Source organism: Aythya marila (genome assembly GCF_965140915.1).
Source record: "Aythya marila genome assembly, chromosome: 21".
In the NCBI taxonomy this organism is placed as follows: domain Eukaryota; kingdom Metazoa; phylum Chordata; class Aves; order Anseriformes; family Anatidae; genus Aythya; species Aythya marila.
In genome coordinates this window covers 5700317-5719430 of record NC_139062.1, presented here as the reverse complement: position 1 = coordinate 5719430, position 19114 = coordinate 5700317, and the positions used below count along the sequence as shown (strand labels likewise).

The 19114-nt window shown below is 40.2% G+C and overlaps 1 protein-coding gene across 2 annotated transcripts; it reads left to right on the top strand.

The window, feature by feature from the left end:
• The first annotated feature begins 1278 nt into the window (after window positions 1-1278).
• Window positions 1279-18834, top strand: LRRC38 (leucine rich repeat containing 38). 2 transcript variants are annotated; one of them, XR_014318900.1, is made up of 4 exons: window positions 1304-1985; window positions 14367-14434; window positions 17072-17307; window positions 18675-18834. XR_014318900.1 is itself a non-coding variant. In XM_082776870.1 (3 exons), exons 1-2 carry the CDS (start codon window positions 1358-1360, stop codon window positions 14618-14620), a joined length of 882 nt encoding a protein of 293 aa, XP_082632996.1. In that variant the 5' UTR covers window positions 1279-1357; the 3' UTR covers window positions 14621-14652; window positions 17072-17316. The 2 variants fall into 2 exon arrangements, 1 of the variants encoding a protein (XP_082632996.1); XM_082776870.1 differs by lacking the exon at window positions 18675-18834 and having other exon boundaries at window positions 1279-1985; window positions 14367-14652; window positions 17072-17316.
• Window positions 18835-19114: the final 280 nt, after the last annotated feature.

Genomic DNA, 19114 nt, shown 5'->3' with positions numbered 1-19114 from the left:
GGAGAGGGTGGTAATGCTTTCTGTATGTAAATGTAACTCTTGGTGTCGGGAGGATATGATATCTTAGATGGAATTTTTTGTACCCTGTCCTGAATGAATGCTCTGAATTCAGTTATGTACTCTGAACTCAGTTATGAAATGACCTTAAATCAACATCACTGGCCTCTCTTTGACCTGGGGATGAGCTTGCCAATGGCATTTGAGTTTGTGCTTTAATCTGCAGGATGTGCACACCAAAATACAATCTGTCTTTTTAGAAAATCCTCGTTCATAGCACATAGGTGTGGCCCAAGCACTAGAGTCCCATTTCTGTCTGTATGTAAAGAGGGAGTGATGGAGTTAAAAGTTAAGCTTGCAGCTGGCAGAGATCCTACCTTTCTGGGTGTGGATTTGGGGGTGTCACAAAAACACAGATGCCTTCTTGCAAAATCATCTCTGCTGATTGAAGCAGAGAGGCAGGAGGCAGGCGGATTGATTGTCAAATATGTTTTTTGCCCTGCAAATGAAGAAAATCCATTCATTTTTAACTAGCTGAAGATCTGATCCATATTTTTTGCTTTTATCTGGCATGAAGGACATTACTAGTGCCATATTAGAAAGTAGTCATTTAGGTTATTAAAACAGGAAAACAAACACCCTCATTTTTGAGACCATATTCTTTGTTGCCGCAGTAGATTATTCCCGTTGATTAAAAGATAATGAGTCATTTAAATAATGTTAATGTGCTTGCCCTAAAAGCTGGCAAGGCACCCAGAAACAGCACAAGCTATTTCTCCTTGTCTTTGCTGCTCTTCTGCAACCTAGTTTACAAATGAAAGAGAAAAGAGACCTTAGCAGCCAGCCGGATCCTTCTGACCCTCACCTGCTTTTCTGTCGGGTGTTGATCACTTTGATGTAGGCAGATGTGAAGAAAGAAAATAATTTTTTTCATCTGGGTGCATTACCTGCAGGGCTTTTTAAACGTAAGCTCTTGCTGCCAGAGTCACAGGATTAGGTGTGATTTCCCGTTTGCTGGAATATACAGCAAATATGCTACCAGGCTCTCCGCTTTTTTTAGCTCACAAAAGCAAGGGAGTCCTTTGAAAGGTCCTCGGCTTACCCAATCATCGCTCTTTCCCTCGCATTGTACGGCATTATCATTCTCTGCCAGTGTAAATCCTCACATATGCCTGCCTCCCTCTCCCCTTCAGTCACTGTCTCCCTCCCCCTGCCGAGCCCGCTGCCATCGGATCGGGGCTGATATGTGATCTCCTGGAGACGAGCACACACACACACGAGTCCCAGGCACTGCTGCTCAGCTAGGCAAAATGTCCTTCTCTTAGGAGTGGTGCTTATCACAGCTTCCAAATCCTTGACGATGTTGCCATGCTTTCCTTTCTGCCTTCTGCCTTTTTCTGTCTTTGTCTGCCTGCTCTTCTTACCCGGGGGTCATTTTTGTCCTGCTGTCTGTAGCTGTATGGACTACCACACCATAGACTGCCGGGATCAAGGACTCCCAAGTGTTCCTAATCCATTTCCATTGGATGTACGGAAACTTCTTATAGCCGATAACAACATTCAGGCGATACCAGCTGACTTCTTTATATTTTATGGAGATCTGGTCTATTTGGACTTCAGGAATAACTCCCTCACCTCTTTAGAAGAGGGCACTTTTAGCAGCTCTACCAAACTGGTGTATTTAGACTTAAGCTACAATAATTTGACGCAGCTTGATGCTGGGATATTCAAGTCAGCAGAAAAACTGATCAAACTGAGCCTTGGAAACAATAACCTGGTGGATGTGGATGAGGCTGCTTTTGAGAACCTGGAACAGCTCCAAGTGTTAGAACTGAATGACAATAACTTACAAAGCCTCAACGTGGCAGCCCTGGAAGCGCTGCCCTCCCTGCGGACTATACGCTTGGAGGGCAACCCTTGGGTCTGTGACTGTGACTTTGCCAACCTTTTCAGCTGGATACAGGACAATGCATCCAAGCTCCAGAAAGGTAAAGCTCGGTGGCTTACAGCACAGTGTGCACGTTGCTTTGTACGTGTGTCTCGGAGGGAAGGAGGGTTGTTGGTCAAACTGTCTGTGCGTCCTGCCTGCAGTGACCTGAGCTGCCTTCTGGTCGAACTGTAATTGCATGCTTTCAGCAAAAGAGGCCATTAAAATGATGTTGGTTTCTTTTTAGCAGCAGGTCTTCCTCCCAGTTAAGAAATAAGCTTTAAAAAATAAGCCATAATAATTTCAATTTATAGACTAAACTCACCTAGGCAGTGAAGGAGCCTTTTTAAATTCATTGTGCCCAGAGCTGATTCTCTTCCAGACCTCGGTTTCTTTCTACAGTAAGCCCTTTGAACAGCTAAATATTCTGTGCCAGCTCCTTAGGAAAGCTGATTTTCCTCGCATTTTACTCGTCAGCTACAAAGCTGCTACAGAGGAGTTAAATCCACAGTTTATGCAGCTGTGGTTGTCAGCCCTTTCCCAGAACTATTTTGTTGTGATGTTCTGAAACTCTGTTCAATAGCATGATTATGGTGCTTTTACTGAAATAGCACTGCTTCCAATATTAGGAATAAATTAAAATGGCTCTGGAACACCCCAAAATACAGGATATGTAATTCTGGTATTTGGGCCAGCAATTTTCAGAGGAGCATGGACAAGGAAGATTGCCACGTGTCCCTGGGAATCCAAGGTTTTGCTCCTCATTTCCCACCTGACCCCAAAGCCATCCTTAACCCAGCTTTAGCAGGGGATCACCTCGCAGTTCTGCCTCCCAACAAGCACTGGAGCAGAAACTCCTGCCATCGAGCTGCCCAGCTGCTAGCAGAAGGGCGACTGCTGGGAGCACAAAAGCTTGTAAGGGCTGCCAAGGATATACAGGTGTACACGAAATCACTGGGGTCTGGGCTTTGTCCAAGGGATGACGTCCCTGCAGAAGGTGGTGAGAAGTAAAAGGCTGGGGGAGAATCTCAGGAGAATGGGCTGAGATCGAGTAAATTGTTGGTTGACTTCAGATGCAAAAAGAGAAAAACACTGCCCAGGAATTTCAGAGGTCTTTTGTCTCCTCTCTTGACCATCAGTTTGCAATCACTTATTCAAGCTCTTTCTATGCTCATGACCTTGGGTGGCATTTTCATTATACTCATCTAGGTTGCCTTAAATATTCTTAGCTGTAAATAATAATAATAGTAATCATAATAATAATAGTAGTAGTAGTAATAATAATAATAATATAATGAAGTAATTTGAGGGAAAAGTTTTTTATTTTTTTTTCCTGTCTGCCTCATTGAAATCTTTACCCTTTGTGCACCAATCCAAACCTTGGCTGTTCCCCCACCTCCCCAGTGCTCTAGTGAAAGTTCACTCTGTTTGAGCCAAGTATTTGCCCATCCCTCCTGCTGGCTCCCCATGCTTTCCATCTTTTCGTGAACTTTAAGCTCCTTCCCCTTTGTCCAGACTGAGTCTGCTCAGTTAGAGCCTGTTGCAGCCCATCTCTCTTTCTTTTCTGTCCTGTCAGTGTTTTTTAAGCTTATCTGCACTTTTTATGACTGGAAATCTCAAGAACCTAAGTTTTTCCATATCATTGTCAGTGTTCCCCAGCCTCTTGCAAGCTTACAGATTTTTATTTTTTTTAACAGTATTTTAGCTCATTTAAAGCAATGGAAACTACATTTCAGTCAAACAAGCGAAAAATAATAATTTACTAGCCTGTTTCAGTTTGGTTTAATTTGGGAAGACAAGGAGGAAAGAAGCAGGTATTTAAATGGCTGCTTTTCATAGCTGCCCTCCTGCCCATTGCCTAAGCAAATGCTCTGCTTTGCGTTTCGTCCCAGGTCCAGATCTACCGATTTCTTTGCAGCCAGTCATGTTGGTGAGGCTTCAGAAGAGCACGCAAACTCAGCATCTTGATTGCTCCTTGTGAGCTGCTGTCACAAACAATGCTGGCTGCCTCCTTTCATAGACTAGTACAACATTATTCCTGAAGGTGAGGGCAAAACTAATCCCCAAAAGAAAAGACCCTCTCGGTGCCGTTTTAAAACAGTATGGCCACAGTTGAGTGCCTTTTAATACAACTTTCAGAAAGTCCACGTAGAACTAATTCTTAGGATTGGGATTTGATCATGTTTTATACACGGTTATCAGTTTTTAATGAAGTTGCAACATTTTACCGATTAAGAGCTCATCATGTCAGCATTATTTGTCTGCTTGTACTTGTCCAAAGCCCTGTCTGCCTGGCATTTCTGGTGGTATTACCTCTTCCTTGGGAGGAGTGGGAAGAGCAACTCAAAGACTCAGCATTCAGACTCACTGGCTTCCTCATGATACTGCTATGAGGTTGGAGGCGAGTATTCATAGAATCATAGAATCATAGAATATCCTGAGTTGGAAGGGACCCTTAAGGATCATCAAGTCCAACTCTCGACACCGCACGGGTCTACCCAAAAGTTCAGACCATGTGCCTAAGTTCACAGTCCAATCTCTTCTTAAATTCAGACAGGAAGTATTCTTGCAGCAAACACATCAGGATAAGTAGGGCAGCAGGCATTGTCCGGAAACACTGCAAAAAAGAAATATACATGTAAGAACACATTTTCAGGGTCCAAGAAAAGAGCTTCCTTATCTTGGCTGTATATTTGTCTCTTGTAATGCTGCAGAAGCTCGAGCATTTCCATTGCTCTATGAATTGAAGACAGAAGGATGGGAAAAAAGGTTGGCTGGGATTTTTCTTTGCTTGATTTTCTTTAAGAATATGCAGTGATTTATGCTACAGAGCAGTTTAGTGACAGACTGATGTTCCCCAGCCTTTAAATGACAAACTTTATGACCTGGATTTACTGAGAAGGGAAAGAATATGGAAAGGTGAATGACAGAAACTTGCATCAGTGATCCCCAGCGTGTTCACACAAAGTACAAAGAGCCGCAAAGAAGCTAAAGGCTCTGTACAGTGTCATGTGTGTCTTCTGCTGGTTTGGGATGCTTCAGAATGGACTAGGAAGGGAACAGGTATGCCAAAGTGGAAAAGAAACATGCTCCAACCATCCTGTGGATGAAGTAGGATCCAGGCGTGCAGTTGGAAGTGTTGCATGGCAGTCCCTGGGGAGCCAGAACCAGTAGCAAGAGAAGATAAATGGCTGGGAGAAATACACTGGCAGGTTTATGTATAGGGAGTTCATGTTGATTCTTCACTTTCAGTGACACTTAAAATAGTTTAATGTGCCCTGTCTGCATGTCTGAGAGAAATCACTCAAGCTGGAACTGTTTACGAAACCTAGCCACTGTTCCACCTTTTAATTTTAGCACTGCAGTAAAATGTCATGCTGGTCAAACCTGCCCTTGTTTTTTGCAAAAGAAACACCAGCTTGCTTTAAAAATCTGAGTTTTGTCAATCAGAACAGAAATCTTGATAACTGATCCTGAAACTCTCTACCTCTGCAATTAAGGCCTCTAGAGAACTCAGTGATCTGAACAAAAGACATACTTTAACTCATTAGCTTTGCAAAAGCCAGGTCCGCTTTCTTTCTGGCATGCTACCAGAAAAAGCTTGTGAAGTTACAACTGCTGCTGACCTGCCTGACTGGCTGACTGGAAAGCCTCTTTCCAGCTGTGCTGCCTTTGCAAATCTAGCCTGTCGCTGCACACAAGCAGCTGGGATTTGAATCATTTTATAGATCCCAGCATTTATGCATCCAACCTAAATTTCTAACTAAAGCATTGATTGGCAATAAGGAACTACTCTCACACGCCAAATTTGCAGGCAGACTTAATGAAGAAACTGCCCTAAAAGTTTTGCAATGAAACTTGGCATGCTACCTGCTTTAAAAAAAATAAAAAAGCAAATATATTTTTCTGTTTGTAAGACAGACAGATATCAATAATCGAATTTTCATCATCCTTGAAAACCAAACAACATTTTTACCCTTTTGTTTGGTTAATAATGGATTAAAAAAACGAAAGAGTGTGCATAATGCAGTGCAGAGGAAGGAACTGTGAAGGTCAGTGAAATGATGCTAAGTGGAGGACACATAGCAGTTGTTTTTTTCCTAGAGAAGACACAAAGTTTTCACTGTAGGTCACAATGAGACAGCTAAGTTGTAAAACTTTAAAAGATTTTCTGTGGAAGGGTGAGTTTGATTTCAGAAGCATTTGATAAGCCTGAATGGCAGCATGATGGTTGATGATGCACATTAAAAGCTTCCCAGTAGGAGGAGTATGGAGATAAAGAATACTGGATAATATTTATTTATTTATTTATTTATTTTTAAATAGAAAAGCTTCTGTAAGATCTCTGTCCCCTTGAAGACAGTTGTCTTTCATGGAAGGTTTTATTCCATGGTGGGGCAAACAAACTCTCAGAACAAAGAATATCTTGAAAAAACAGAAGTCTAACTTGGTCTTGAATGTGTTGTTCAAAGAATTCAAGGAAATCGCACATTTGAGATGTATGCTATTATCTTCTAGTTTCTACTTGCATGTATTTGTTCCACAGAATCCTTTTTACCTTCTTGAATTTTACAAAAAACATATGATAAGCCTGAAGTTCTCTAAAATGGGAATTGAAGAAGGCAGAGGAAGAAGAAGAGGGTTTGTTAGGAATCTGACAGATGTAATTAAGAAAAATATGATAGAAAGCAAAAAAGGTACTGAATAAAGGGGAAGGATGATTATTGGTTAAATATATTTTGTGCATAACACTTCAAAGCTTTGAATTTAGTCCAAGGAAATTTGCCATTATCCTTCCTTCCTTCCTTCCTTCCTTCCTTCCTTCCTTCCTTCCTTCCGTCCGTCCGTCCGTCCGTCCGTCCATCCATCCATCCATCCATCAAGTCACCTTTGAGATTTGTGTTTTCTGCTGTGGTGGGAGCTGGAAATCTTACAAAAATACTCACCAATTTCTAACGTATGGAAGGGCTTTCTTCTACTTTCAAAGTTTGTGTTCTGTATCACATTCTATCTTTCCTATAAATGCAATTTTCCTTTCCTGCCTTGTCTCTTAACCTAATTTTTCCAATAATACTGCTTGAAACTCTGGGTTCATCCAGCAGAAGGCTGTGGGCGTCCATTACCTGCAGAACTGAGTTTCAGAAATGCTGCAGTTTCATCATTTAAGTACAACAAGCTTTGATGGAATAAGTTTTTGGTGAAAGGTGCTGTTTAGAGTGCGTGACACTACAAAAGAAATTTCTCGAGTCCTTCTGAGCATCTCATCTTGAAGGTAATGGATTCAGTTAAAATGCACATAGCAAAAGCAAATGCAAAAGGTCTGCAGTCGACATATTAGAGTGCTTTGTAGAAATCTGCTGCTGGTTTTTACTTTCTGTGAACATGCTTTGGGCAGCTGTGCCTCGTTTGCTAATGACTAATGCATTTTTAACATGACTTTTAATTAGTGCTTGAGTATTCCTCAGTGTGACAGAGTGTCTCCTTTCCATCATCTTACCCTCGTTTCTTTCCTTTTTTTTTTTTTTTTGTCTTCTCGGTAGTTTCTTTGTAAAAAACATTTCAGGAAGTTGTGCAGAGTCATTCATTGCATGAATGAAAGGTTCTGCTGCCCTTTTTATTAAAACAGTATTAGATAGACCTGAAACAATTTACTGAGAAGTTTTTGACTGATCATTCTTATTTACACACTGACATTTCCAGAGAGACTTGAAAAATTCATTCAGGATTGGCCAGAGATGGAATTCCTTGTAGGTTTTTACTCTCTTTGATAAATGAAGGCAATATATGTTTTGAGTAAGATGATCTATAGGGGAGGACTGCAAAGCCGATGTGACAACATGAAGGCCATATCTAGGATCGTGTTTTCCTCCTCATTTAATCAATTGTTGCTCCACTTTGGAAAGTTTTGTACACAAGATTACAGATCCTTAAGAGACCCAGAGCATTTTTTGAGTGCCAGTATTGGTACAGATTCTATTTAGCTACTTTTAGGACTTCTGTAGCTGGTACCTCCCCAGTACGGACGGATAGTTAAACCGTGGTAAAGTAAAGTGCTGTGTTTCCATGTAAGGACTGTCCATGCAAAGAATAGGAGGGAAGGATGGTAGTGAGAGGAGAGGCAGGAAAAAAGCTAAGAGCAGGGGACGATGAGACTGTAATCAGCCTTCTGGAGCTGGGTGCTTGAACTGAATTCAGTACAAAAAGCAGTAGTTATGAGATTCAGAAGTGAATCAGTGCAGTGAGAATGGAATGATTTTTGTAAGCCTGTTTAGAAAGGCTGTGCCCGAGGTGATCATCTCTTGGTTCTCCACGTCCTTTTATAATCCCATTCCAATCCAAGATATACTACTAAATAAATTTATTCTGTAAATAAAAAAAAATCACGCTTCTGTAGTCCAGGCCCTTAGAGTAGCCCTTAGGGGCTTACTGAAGATGGTAAACACTGTCTTCAAAACACAGCATCATAATTATATGTGAGTACAAGCTTCATTTCACCTTCTAACCTAACTAAAAGCTGGTAACACAACTCAGCTTTTTGTGAGTCCTCTTGACTTACCATTCTTTATCAGTACCTATGTTCATCTGCTATGTAGACAAGGCTGCCTTAATTTCATGTACTAATATAGAACCAGAGCAAGCTTCTGCTAATCAGGACAGACTGTTCTGTCCATTACAGCTCAGTTCTTCCCGGGATATCATGCACATGTTAGCACATCACTAGTACAGAACATAATATCCAGTTTTTGGAAAGGAATTAAAAGCCCTAAAAATGCCCATTCAGCAGCTTTTATTCTGTTCATGCAGAAACTCCTAAGATAAATAAGTATACCTAACAAGTGCAACAGATCTGTTTCTATATATATGTATATATATAAAAATACATAAGGTGATATCCAAGGCATTTTCAGTAAAATGATCTGGCTGCCACTGCCTTTTCGCTGTTTCTTCCATCCAAAGGTTTTTTGGAGTATTTCCATCTCTCAGGATTTCAAGATGTGAGGACAGTTTGCAGTGTGGCACCTAATGTTAAACTTGACAGTTTGCTTCAATGGCTAAATATAAAGTACCTTCTGATGTTAAACTAGGAGACTCTAGGGCATTTGGCCATTAAAAAAATTTATTTAGAGGTCTAAATATAGGCTTCAGGTTTTTTTAAGCCTTACTTTTCTGATAGCTTGAGGCTAATTTTAATGAAATTCCATATCTCTTCAGAAGCAAGGCCTCTCTCACTGCTTATTAATAGATCTAATACATTAGTGATGATGTTTAAGTCGACTAAAGAGAACTATAGCTGGAGGGAAAATACCATACAAGAAATAAAACACCACACTTAAACATTTCAAGTCCGTGTAAACTACATTCAGTGCCATGGGAGAACAGCTGAATTCCACCCAAAAAGGCAAATATCAATTTTATTTTTCCTAAAATATTTGAGTAGCATATTATAGTGCTCTTACAGTTACTGGAATGAATACATTTACATTAAACACACATTTGTGGCTTGTTTCATACATTGCTCTGCATGTATTCCTACATGTATCAGTGTATGTATGAGTGGGCATTTTCATAATCTCATACTAGTGTGCATTGCTGTACATTGTTATATTAGATTATATATAATTATATATATATTTCTTTTAATAGTTGTATTATTCGAAGTCTACAAATACCCAATAGAATTGGGGCTTCCCTTTCTTTTTCTTTTTTTAAACTCAACCTCCAAAATAGAGCAAGATTTCCCAGTTACAGACGGTTAACAGGCAAAGCCCACAATATTGAAGTAATAATGAATTTCGGAAGTTGTCCAATAAAAGGTACAGTTAGCATAGGTATTAAGAAATCATGACACAAGGAGTCCTGCAAATAGTTAGATCGACCTGTGTAAGTGATATGTGCTGCTGCTTGTCTTCAGCCAGTGGAATATAAAACAAAGGCACAACTCACAATGCAGTCAAAATATCAGCCAAACAAAAGACCAAACAAAACAAGCAAAGCAAAACAAAACAAAATCCCCTGCTTCTCCCTTTAAAAATTATGGCTCTAGAGCTCCAACAGCTTCACACTCCCCACGTAACTTAGATATCTATTCCTCTGGGAACAGACCCATATTTCAACCCATTTTTTCAGTATTTAGAGACCAGCCTATGCAGAATCTAGCACCTGGCCCTTGACTAGGATTTCAAAGCATTCCCTTTTTAAAAGCAAACAATTCATTACAGCCTGGCAGTGTAGTGCATCTGCTTCTTCAGAGGACATAGCAGAAAGTAAGAGCGCGTGACATTGTCCTTGAGACAGCTGGAGTTTTTACAGATAATGTGCTGGCCCTGACCAAAATAACAAGCTGTATATTTATAACGTGCTCACACTTGTTATTTCATTTACAGATTTGTTTGGTATGAAGAAGCAACTCTTTGAACATGTTGTGGGAGCAATGAGATATATATAACTATCATCAAAGGTTTTATTGCTGCAATAAATATTGAACCTCCTTGTGATACCCTTTACAAGAAGCCTGACTGATTTTTTAAAAGAATAAATTAAACAGGTTGTACCGAATTAAAAGTGCATCTATATAACAGAAAATGATATAATTCAAGTAGTCAAAATGTGTGAAAACCGACCCCTAAGGTTAAATGGCACTGTCCTCCTCTGCAAGTCTTGTGTGGAGGGTGCTCGTGTAGAGGGTGTGTGATAACCTGGGATTACTTTCAGATTACTTTCTGCCTAAGCAAAGAACAAAACTGGCCATGTTGCTAGGCACGAATGTAACAGGAGAGGTGGAGCACGTAACATCAGTGTTGCACACACTGGATGCCCATGTCTTAAGGCCAACCTACTGTTAGTAACACAAAGTTCCATACTGCTCTGGAAGGAAGCAGCTGAAATGGCATTGTTTGTGTGTTGTGCTAGGCAGACATGCCCCGACCTTCACATTGAGGTGTTTTCAGGTAAGCAATTGGAAGCTCTGGTCTAATACTGGCTGCATTAGCATTAGGAGGAGAAATTCCTCGTGTCACTAGAAATAAAGCTGCTAAGCTTGCTCCTATTACAAATACAGGCCCTTCCAAGTACTCCAAATTCTCTTTGGGGCCAAAATAAAAGGTTCTGTTAACTGTATTGGGGTTTGCAATAGTGTCACAACACAGCTGAAATACCCCCAGAAGAAACAAAAAAACAAACCAACGTTCACTGAGCAGGATGGAATAATAAACGTTCCTCTCTCCCTCTGTCACTGCTGTGTTTCCACTGCGCACTGCAGTCCTTCTAGCTTTCCAGGATGATTTCCAGTATGATTTTAGCAGACTGCCTTGTGTGTGGATAGAAGTCAGTTCATTCATGTCTTGGGCAAATGGTGCATACTTAGGGTGGTGAAGCATTAGCTGGGAACTAGCAAGGCCTTTCTACCGGCCTCTGGTTTATGATGTTGTGTTTTGCCTATTGGCATCTACTGTTTTCAATGACTAAGACGTCTGAAAAACAAACAAACAAACAAACAAACAAAAAATCCTTGAGGCTAAGCTAGCACCTTGGAGTGTTGAAAAATAAAGCAAGTAGAAAAATTGTATCTTATCTATTTGGTTTGAGAACATGACCTAGATTTCAGTACTGATTGCTACATGGAGAGAGAAGAGCTTTTTTATATCTCTCCATTGTATAATCAGACTCAAAATCAGTACAGTACACTGATTCTCCTAGCAAGAAATATCCTCTCAATGACTTGGTATGTTGGCAATTCTCTTCGGTTTGTATTCTGTGTACTGTGATGTTAGGTGAAAGCATCGGGGAAGAGGAATAGAGCTCAGAGCCTACAGGTTCCATTTAGGTCTGTGGCAAAACTGCTGCTGGTAACGCTGATGAACAATTGGGCTCTTTTCCCTCAAGGATCATGAGCAGATGCTGCAGCAGCAAGTTATTTCTAGAGACAAGGGCTGCAGTAAGTAGAGCTGTTGAGAATGCTAGTTGTTTTTTTGTTTGCTTGGTTTTAGTTTTGTTTTTCCTCTCTCTCTCTCTTTATAATATATTGTTTTTCTGCCTTCATTGTGAAAGCTTAGATTTCCTACTCCAGCTCAGCAAGGCCACTGCAGCACAGAGATAATTTTAAAAGCTGGCAGATGAGGACACCCGAGAATTTCTTTCACAAAGTAGAATTTTTTATGGTCACCTGTGCAATCTTTCTTTAGACACGCTGAGGACACAGCTCAGCTGTTATGAAAATAGCAGTGTTGATAAGAACTCAGCAGTTATTAATGGTTTGTTTTACAAAATGAAGTTTTTTGTTGTTGTTGTTGTTTTGTTTTGTTTTTATGCTTGCTACAAGTGAAATGGAATTTTAGATGGCATATTCACTTAGACCAGGCTTTTCAGCCAAAATATTGCTATGTTCTTTTCCTATTAGCAAGGAACTCCTCTTCAAACAAATTTTCAATAGGTTACACTCATTTTCTTGCTGTTTCTATGCAATAGCAGTAACTGCTTTGATTACCCACTTCAATTTATTGAAAACTGTTCCCTTTTTTAAAAGCTAACTGGAAAGACACAAGTCTTGGAGTTGAAGGCTATGGCTTTTCTCTCCTTCCTTATTTCTTATGGCTTTGAATAGGAAAAGTGCCCATTTGTGTCCTCTTTTGTTTGTCACTCCGGGTCTTCCCCCGGAGTTGCTGTTCTCAAGTCTAGATGAAAAGAAAATACGGACTCGGTGCCAACAACTCTAACTTCTGGTTCGTACAAAGAGCTCTGTCACAAGCTACAGAGTGCAGGAGTGTGTACTTCCTCTCGCCATCTGTGCAGTCACAGGCACACTCCAGTGCTCCACTGTGTCAGCCTGTGCACAAGGCACGGTGTGTGTGAACACCGCAGGTTCCAGATTTCCAAAAGGCTCGGAGAGTGTTTGAAACCGGGTGGCTCCTCTCCCTTGCAGGCCAGTTCCACAGACAAGAGGTTTCAGAGGTCTGCAGAGCAAGTTGCCTCGCCATCTGCCACGCAGCAGCAGTGTGCTCCAGGCTCAGGGAAAAAATGTCGCCTGTATTCAGGTGGCAATTTGCCTAGAGGAAGCCGTTCAGCCTCGGGCATGCTGACTGTTGTCCTGTTCTGCTGGCAGCTTTCATTAGGTTGTGGGTGAGAAAAGAAGGAAAGCAACAGAACTTTAGGCAGATAAGGCAGATACACGATGTCTTTTAGAGATCAAAATTTCATACAATCAGCATTGATACCGGGTCAAATAAGTCAGGGTGATGCATCAAACGGATCCCCAGCTGACTTGGCTAAATCTTCCTCTCAAATTAACGTAACAGCTAGGCTGGATCCAGATAGCTAGTCAGATCTGTACCACGAGTGCTAAGAGCCTGGGTTTTGTAATAAAACATAATACACCACAGCAACTCAAGCACAAGAAAAAATGGAATTTGTAAAAAGCAGAGGAAACCTTATTCCACATCCTCTCTGCAAAGTGGCACAGCTGTGCAATGGAAACACCGAGTACAGTGAGTGCTCACAGCAATGCAGAGTCTGAAACCAGGATCCCATTTTGTGATCATCAGCAGACAGTAAGTGTGTGTGTCCGGGAAACCAGCAGCAGCTCTCATGTCATTAATACGCACTTCTTGTACATCCTCCTTACATTCATATACTCAATAGCAAGATAAAAGCTATCTTGCTGACTGTGATACAGACTTCATTCACTTCACTACGTGTTCCATTCCAGCCCATTAATATACTCTCCTTATTTTCCCTGGTGTGAATGAAGAGGGAATAGAAGGCCTTTACTGCCTACTACCAAATTATATTCTCAGCATTGCTTAAATTTTGATTTTTTTTTACTTTTACTATGAAGAACCCACTTGTAGGCATTCTTCAGTAGTACATGAAGGAATAATATCCGTTAGTCTGTGTGTCTTATAAAAGTGTTGGAGAGAAAAGGTTGAAATCAGGTCAGAGTCAAACAAGCATCCTTTAAGCCTAAGATATTTTTATTTTATTTTATTTTTTGTTTTTTGAGCAGAAGAAAAAGACAACTGTAGTTTTGTGCATGGAAAACAAATAGTGTAGAAGGCACTTAAATGTGGAAGGAAACTCAGTGTCCCTTTTATCCTGTGTTGGAGTCTGAATTTGTGTTCAGAAATTAGTAGAGAAATACTTCTGAGTCTCCAGGCATACTGGGTTCAACATTCACACTTTTAAATCCTCAAAATCAGAGCCCCAGGTCATACCTCATGGAAGAGTAAGGGTGAAAATATTGTAATCTCTTGAGGGGGTGCTCAAGGGGGCTATGTAATGGCTTTTAGATAGTGTCAGATTTTGTTCAAATTTTTCCTGAATTTCATACAAATTCATAAACCTGGAATTAACCCTTAAAGTCTTTCTTCAGACATTCAGTATCTGTCCAGAGCAACAGAAGGATTCATCAATATTCCTCTGATTTGTTTCCCTCTCCTCTTTTTTGCAGGTCTCCATGAAATCCAGTGCTCCCTGCCTGTAGAAAATAGAAGAATCTTTCTGAATGAATTATCTGAGGTCAGCTTTAGTGAATGCAAATTTAGTTTGTCATTGACGGACCTTTTTATCATCATCTTCTCTGGAGTCGCAGTCTCCATTGCTGCAATTCTATCAAGCTTCTTCCTAGCAACTATAGTACACTGCTTCCAAAGATGTGCTCCCAGTAAAGATGACGATGATGATGAAGACGACAGTGAGGACTGAACTTAGTCTATATACTTAAATCTCCTTGGTTTGTAAGTTCATCATCAATGTCTAGGAAGAAAACTAGACTAAAAGCTTTAAGTATGAATTAGATGAAGTCAATGTTTAAGGTTGCATTCTAATTTTGTGAAGGTCAAAGGTAGGATTTGCTGTTTGCATCTGAGGCTGTTAGTTTTACTTGCATATGTATCTTGATGCAATGAGATCAGACTAATTTCTATGAACCTTAATCAAACAGTGCATTTCAGTTTGAAGGCTGGAAGGAAAAGGAAGAAAGGGGGGAAGAAAATCTAGTGTTTTAAAAAGACTAACAGCCTCCACATTGTCCATCCGGTCAGATGCAGATTCCTGCAAGCACTTAATAGCTTGTTTCAAATGCACTTTGAAAAGAACTGACTAGATGGAGGCATTTCAGCTGGAAATATGGAAGCAAATTAAAACCTTCTTTCCTAGAAGTAAGCAGTGGGAGATTCTAATAACTCACACAGTATTTCAAGTAACAAAATGCAATTAAAACGATTCCTAGAACTGTAGAAAGCATAGGAAGGTTGGCATTTTCCCTCTACAATTGTTCTCTCTAAACATTAATTCTTCTTTTAATGGCACAGTTGCAGGCATCGTTGAGCCAAAACTCCTTCTCTATAGGTGAAATATGGTTCTAGATCTGAGTCATCCAATGCAGCTGCCTGGCACCTCTTTGATTATGGCACAAATACTGACTACAAGATTCTTTTGCATTTTCAGACACATTGAAGTAAAGGAATTCCCATCCCTGTAATGCTAGGCCCAAGGAACTGTTGCAGTATTCAGTCTGTTTAGTTATTTTAAAGCACTAAGGGCTATATTCTGCTCCTGCTTATACTAGAGTAACACAACTGAAGTAAACACCGTGATCCAAAATGGCAACTGTATAAACAAGAGTGGAATCAGGCCCAAGATATTTCTGACTATTATAGATTTGTCAAAACTTGAGCTCTTCTATATAACGGTAGATATTTTTGTTAAAATGAAAAGAGACATTTATTACAAGTGATTTTTGGAATAGTGCCGGACAGCTTTTTAGGATAAGTATATTTTTAAAATATTTGTAATGGAAATATTTTTTTAAAGCTCTGTGTATTTGAAGTATTATCTAGAATAGCCATGAGGGCTTACTTACACTACAAAATAACATAGTAATAGCAACCTAAGGACTGTATGCTATTATAAAAAAATAGAACTGATAAAAAGTAGCATCTATTTAACTACTGTAAATGCTATCCTTTCTTAAAATCATTCTGATTATAATATTGCCTTGCTCAGTCAACATGAATGGACTTTATGGACAGTTGGTTCCAAATCTCTTGTATCTGTCACACTGATTGTTCAGGCAGACAGGAGTGAATACACTGTGTGTGCTGAGGGGTACTGTGGTCCAGTAGATGGGGTACAAGGTCAGGACTCAGGGCACCTGGGTATTGTCCCTGTCTAACAGCGACCAGCTCGAAGACTTTCAGCAAATCACTTTTTCTGTCTGTGCCTCCGTTTTCCTACCTATGAAATGAAGATCATAAGAACTATTTATCTTTTTTTTTAAGTGCTTTGAGATATACAAGGGGGAGGGAGGCACTGTACTGGGGCTGTGTGTAATGATTATGTATGTAAGGCTGATGCAAAAGTTACATGACAGATCTAATGGGATCTCACATCAGCACGACTTAGCTGTGGAGTCGTGACATCAATGGAGTTACTCCACCAGCTAACACAACTGGAATGGAGTTTGCACCACACTGAGGTTAAAACCAGCACAAGGGTGTTTACTTCTGTTAGCTCTACAGCTTATTCAATGTGACTTAATGCTACCATTGTTAAGATTATTATTTCTAAAAACACAATGGAACGGAATTAAGTGGGACAGCAAGAGGAGATTCTGTATCAATACTGTCTTATGTTATTCTTATTCTTTCAAAAGAAATGAAATGACATGACTTTCACTATGTAGTGCCATGTTTAAAAATAACACAAATATATTTATAATTTCATCATGGGCTTTCATGTTTATTTGTATGTAAAAACAGTAAAAGAGGGGTTTTGCAGCATGGTTGGAAACATACAACTTGTTGCCTGGTGCAGTTCATGCAGTACGCTCCCTTTGCAACAAATATGGATATGTTATCATCAGTTTTATATTTAGAGCTGTGCAAATGGTTCAGTGGTGGAATAAGAAACTGGGTCACACCTTTCTGTCGGCAAGTTTTATTATGGGCTCAAAGCTTGCATCCAATTGGCAAAATGATCTGTCCTACCAAACTTTCCAGTGAGATGTCAGTGAATGTTTCAGCAAATTTCTACCCATACTTTAGACACAAGTTTATGGTGCTTTTTTTTTCATTATCCTGTAAGGTTGACTACTTTTGCAGAGGTCTTATCTCAAACTCAACTATTTTGACTGGGTTCTGCTCTTACTTGCAGGTTCATCCTACCATGATGCCTCAAAATGAAGATTTATATTTGTGTAGAGTTTGTAGCATTTTGTTCAACCCAACATAAAGCCCTGAAAGCACTGATTTTATTTGGATCTTAGCACCCCTCAGAACAGCAAGGAACAGAGCAAGCTGACACCCACATAATCCAGTGCAAACTGAAGAGCAAGGCTTAGGAAAGCTTTATTTATGAAGCTGCCTTTCTGGACGCTCCATCACATCAAAGTAATTTTGCACAGTATGTTTGTTTGTTTGTTTTTTCCATATATGAAGTTTTAATGATGTCTCCCCTACTAAGTAATGTATAATTCATAAGTATTGAACTCTTCCAGTTAGCAATATTTATTTATTGTAGGCATCAGCTGTAACATACTATTAATATTGATTTTCTGTATTTCTAATTACTAGTAAATGAGTCAGAACTTGGATTTAGATCCTATTGGGATTTTTGTTATTTTATGTTATTTTATGTGATCTTCAGAGCAAAACATTCCCCAGCAAAACATTAAAAGTAAATTTCACCATGAATAGAACTCTTGAAAAAGTGGCCTGAAGGTTGCGTTATTATTGCAATCTGAGCTCCACAAAGGTGGTAGCATGGAGGTAATCCCATCTCCAGCTTTGTGGACATGAAAAGTCTTCTCGTGTAGGATCCTTCTATGGATGGGATCCAGTGAGTATGTAATCTTCTCAGACTGCAGTAACTCCCATTAAGATGAGTGAAGTTGCACTTTTTAAGTGTAAAAGCTGAATTTAGCTTCCCATGCAATGCATTGCTAGCTCAGGAAACACTGTCTATACATTGTTATAAATGTGCGGTAGCAAGTTTGTCTTCCTTGACAGTCTTCCTTCTGAAATGGTTTTTAAAATAATTTTTGTGTTGGTATCTCCCACCATCAGAAATGAGCAGGCATTCTACCTGCTTCAAGGAGAAGGAAAGATACTATGCATGACCCAAATAAAATGTTGCCGGCTCAGAGAGCCAGGAAGCAGCTGTCACATTGCCTGCAGATACATCTCCTTGATGAAATGCTGGATCTTGGTATGCGTGAGAATCCAAGAAATGTGCAAGAAAGCAAATCTGCATAATGTAATTGAGATACAGACTGACTTTCTAGAAGCATGCACATTGGTTTAAGAAAATGTCTAATCCACAGAATATTAAAATGAAGATCACCTGAAGCGACTGTCCAAACCTAGCATTTCATCCTCAGTCAGCCAGTATCTTTCTGAGGCAGCTTCATCCCTGCTGTGATTCTCACTCAGATGTGAATATTAATGGGTCAATTTTTGGAGCAGCATAAAAATACATAAAAAGTACCTCGAAGGGATGGTTCTGGAAGCTCTTAAAGAGGAGCATACTGCTTGTCTCCCTCAGATGCATACTGCAGGGTGAGCCACTGTACACTGACAGCTAAAATCTAGCCAGGCATACTTAGAGATAACCAAAAACGGTCTTGTCTGTTGGCTGTGCAAAGCACTGTGTGTGCAATCACCTACAAATGTGGATAGGATTCAACATGCTTGTGCGGTAGGGAGAGGGGGTGTGTGTATCACAATACTAGAGCTTGCTGTAACTATCACCCCTGTAGACAGCCTCAGTGGAACAGCTGAAGCCTGATAGGGATGCTGAGCCTGAGACAGTCCTTCATCCCCAGCAGAGGCCCCTCTGTACTGGCTTTCAAACCCATGGGAGCAGCTCTGTGCAGGACCTTTTACTGATTCAGCATGTGCTGTCTGCCTACTACGTGAGTAAATGAATTTAGTTTCTGAGGGTGCTAGCTGGCACGCTCCTGACTTAAGTCCGTGTCCCCCAGAATAAAGGAGCAGGGTTTTGGGTAGTTTCTGAATCCCACCGTTCTTGAATGCACGCTGACCGATGTTACTCTTTGTGCTGTAACCCGTTTTTACTGACCTCTAGTGGCAACCGAGACGCTTTACTGCGGAGGTAAGTCGTGATTCGTTGTGGTTGGGGTGTCATTGAAATGCTAAATCCTCGCATACATTTTCCATAAAGAAACCAGAAATATAC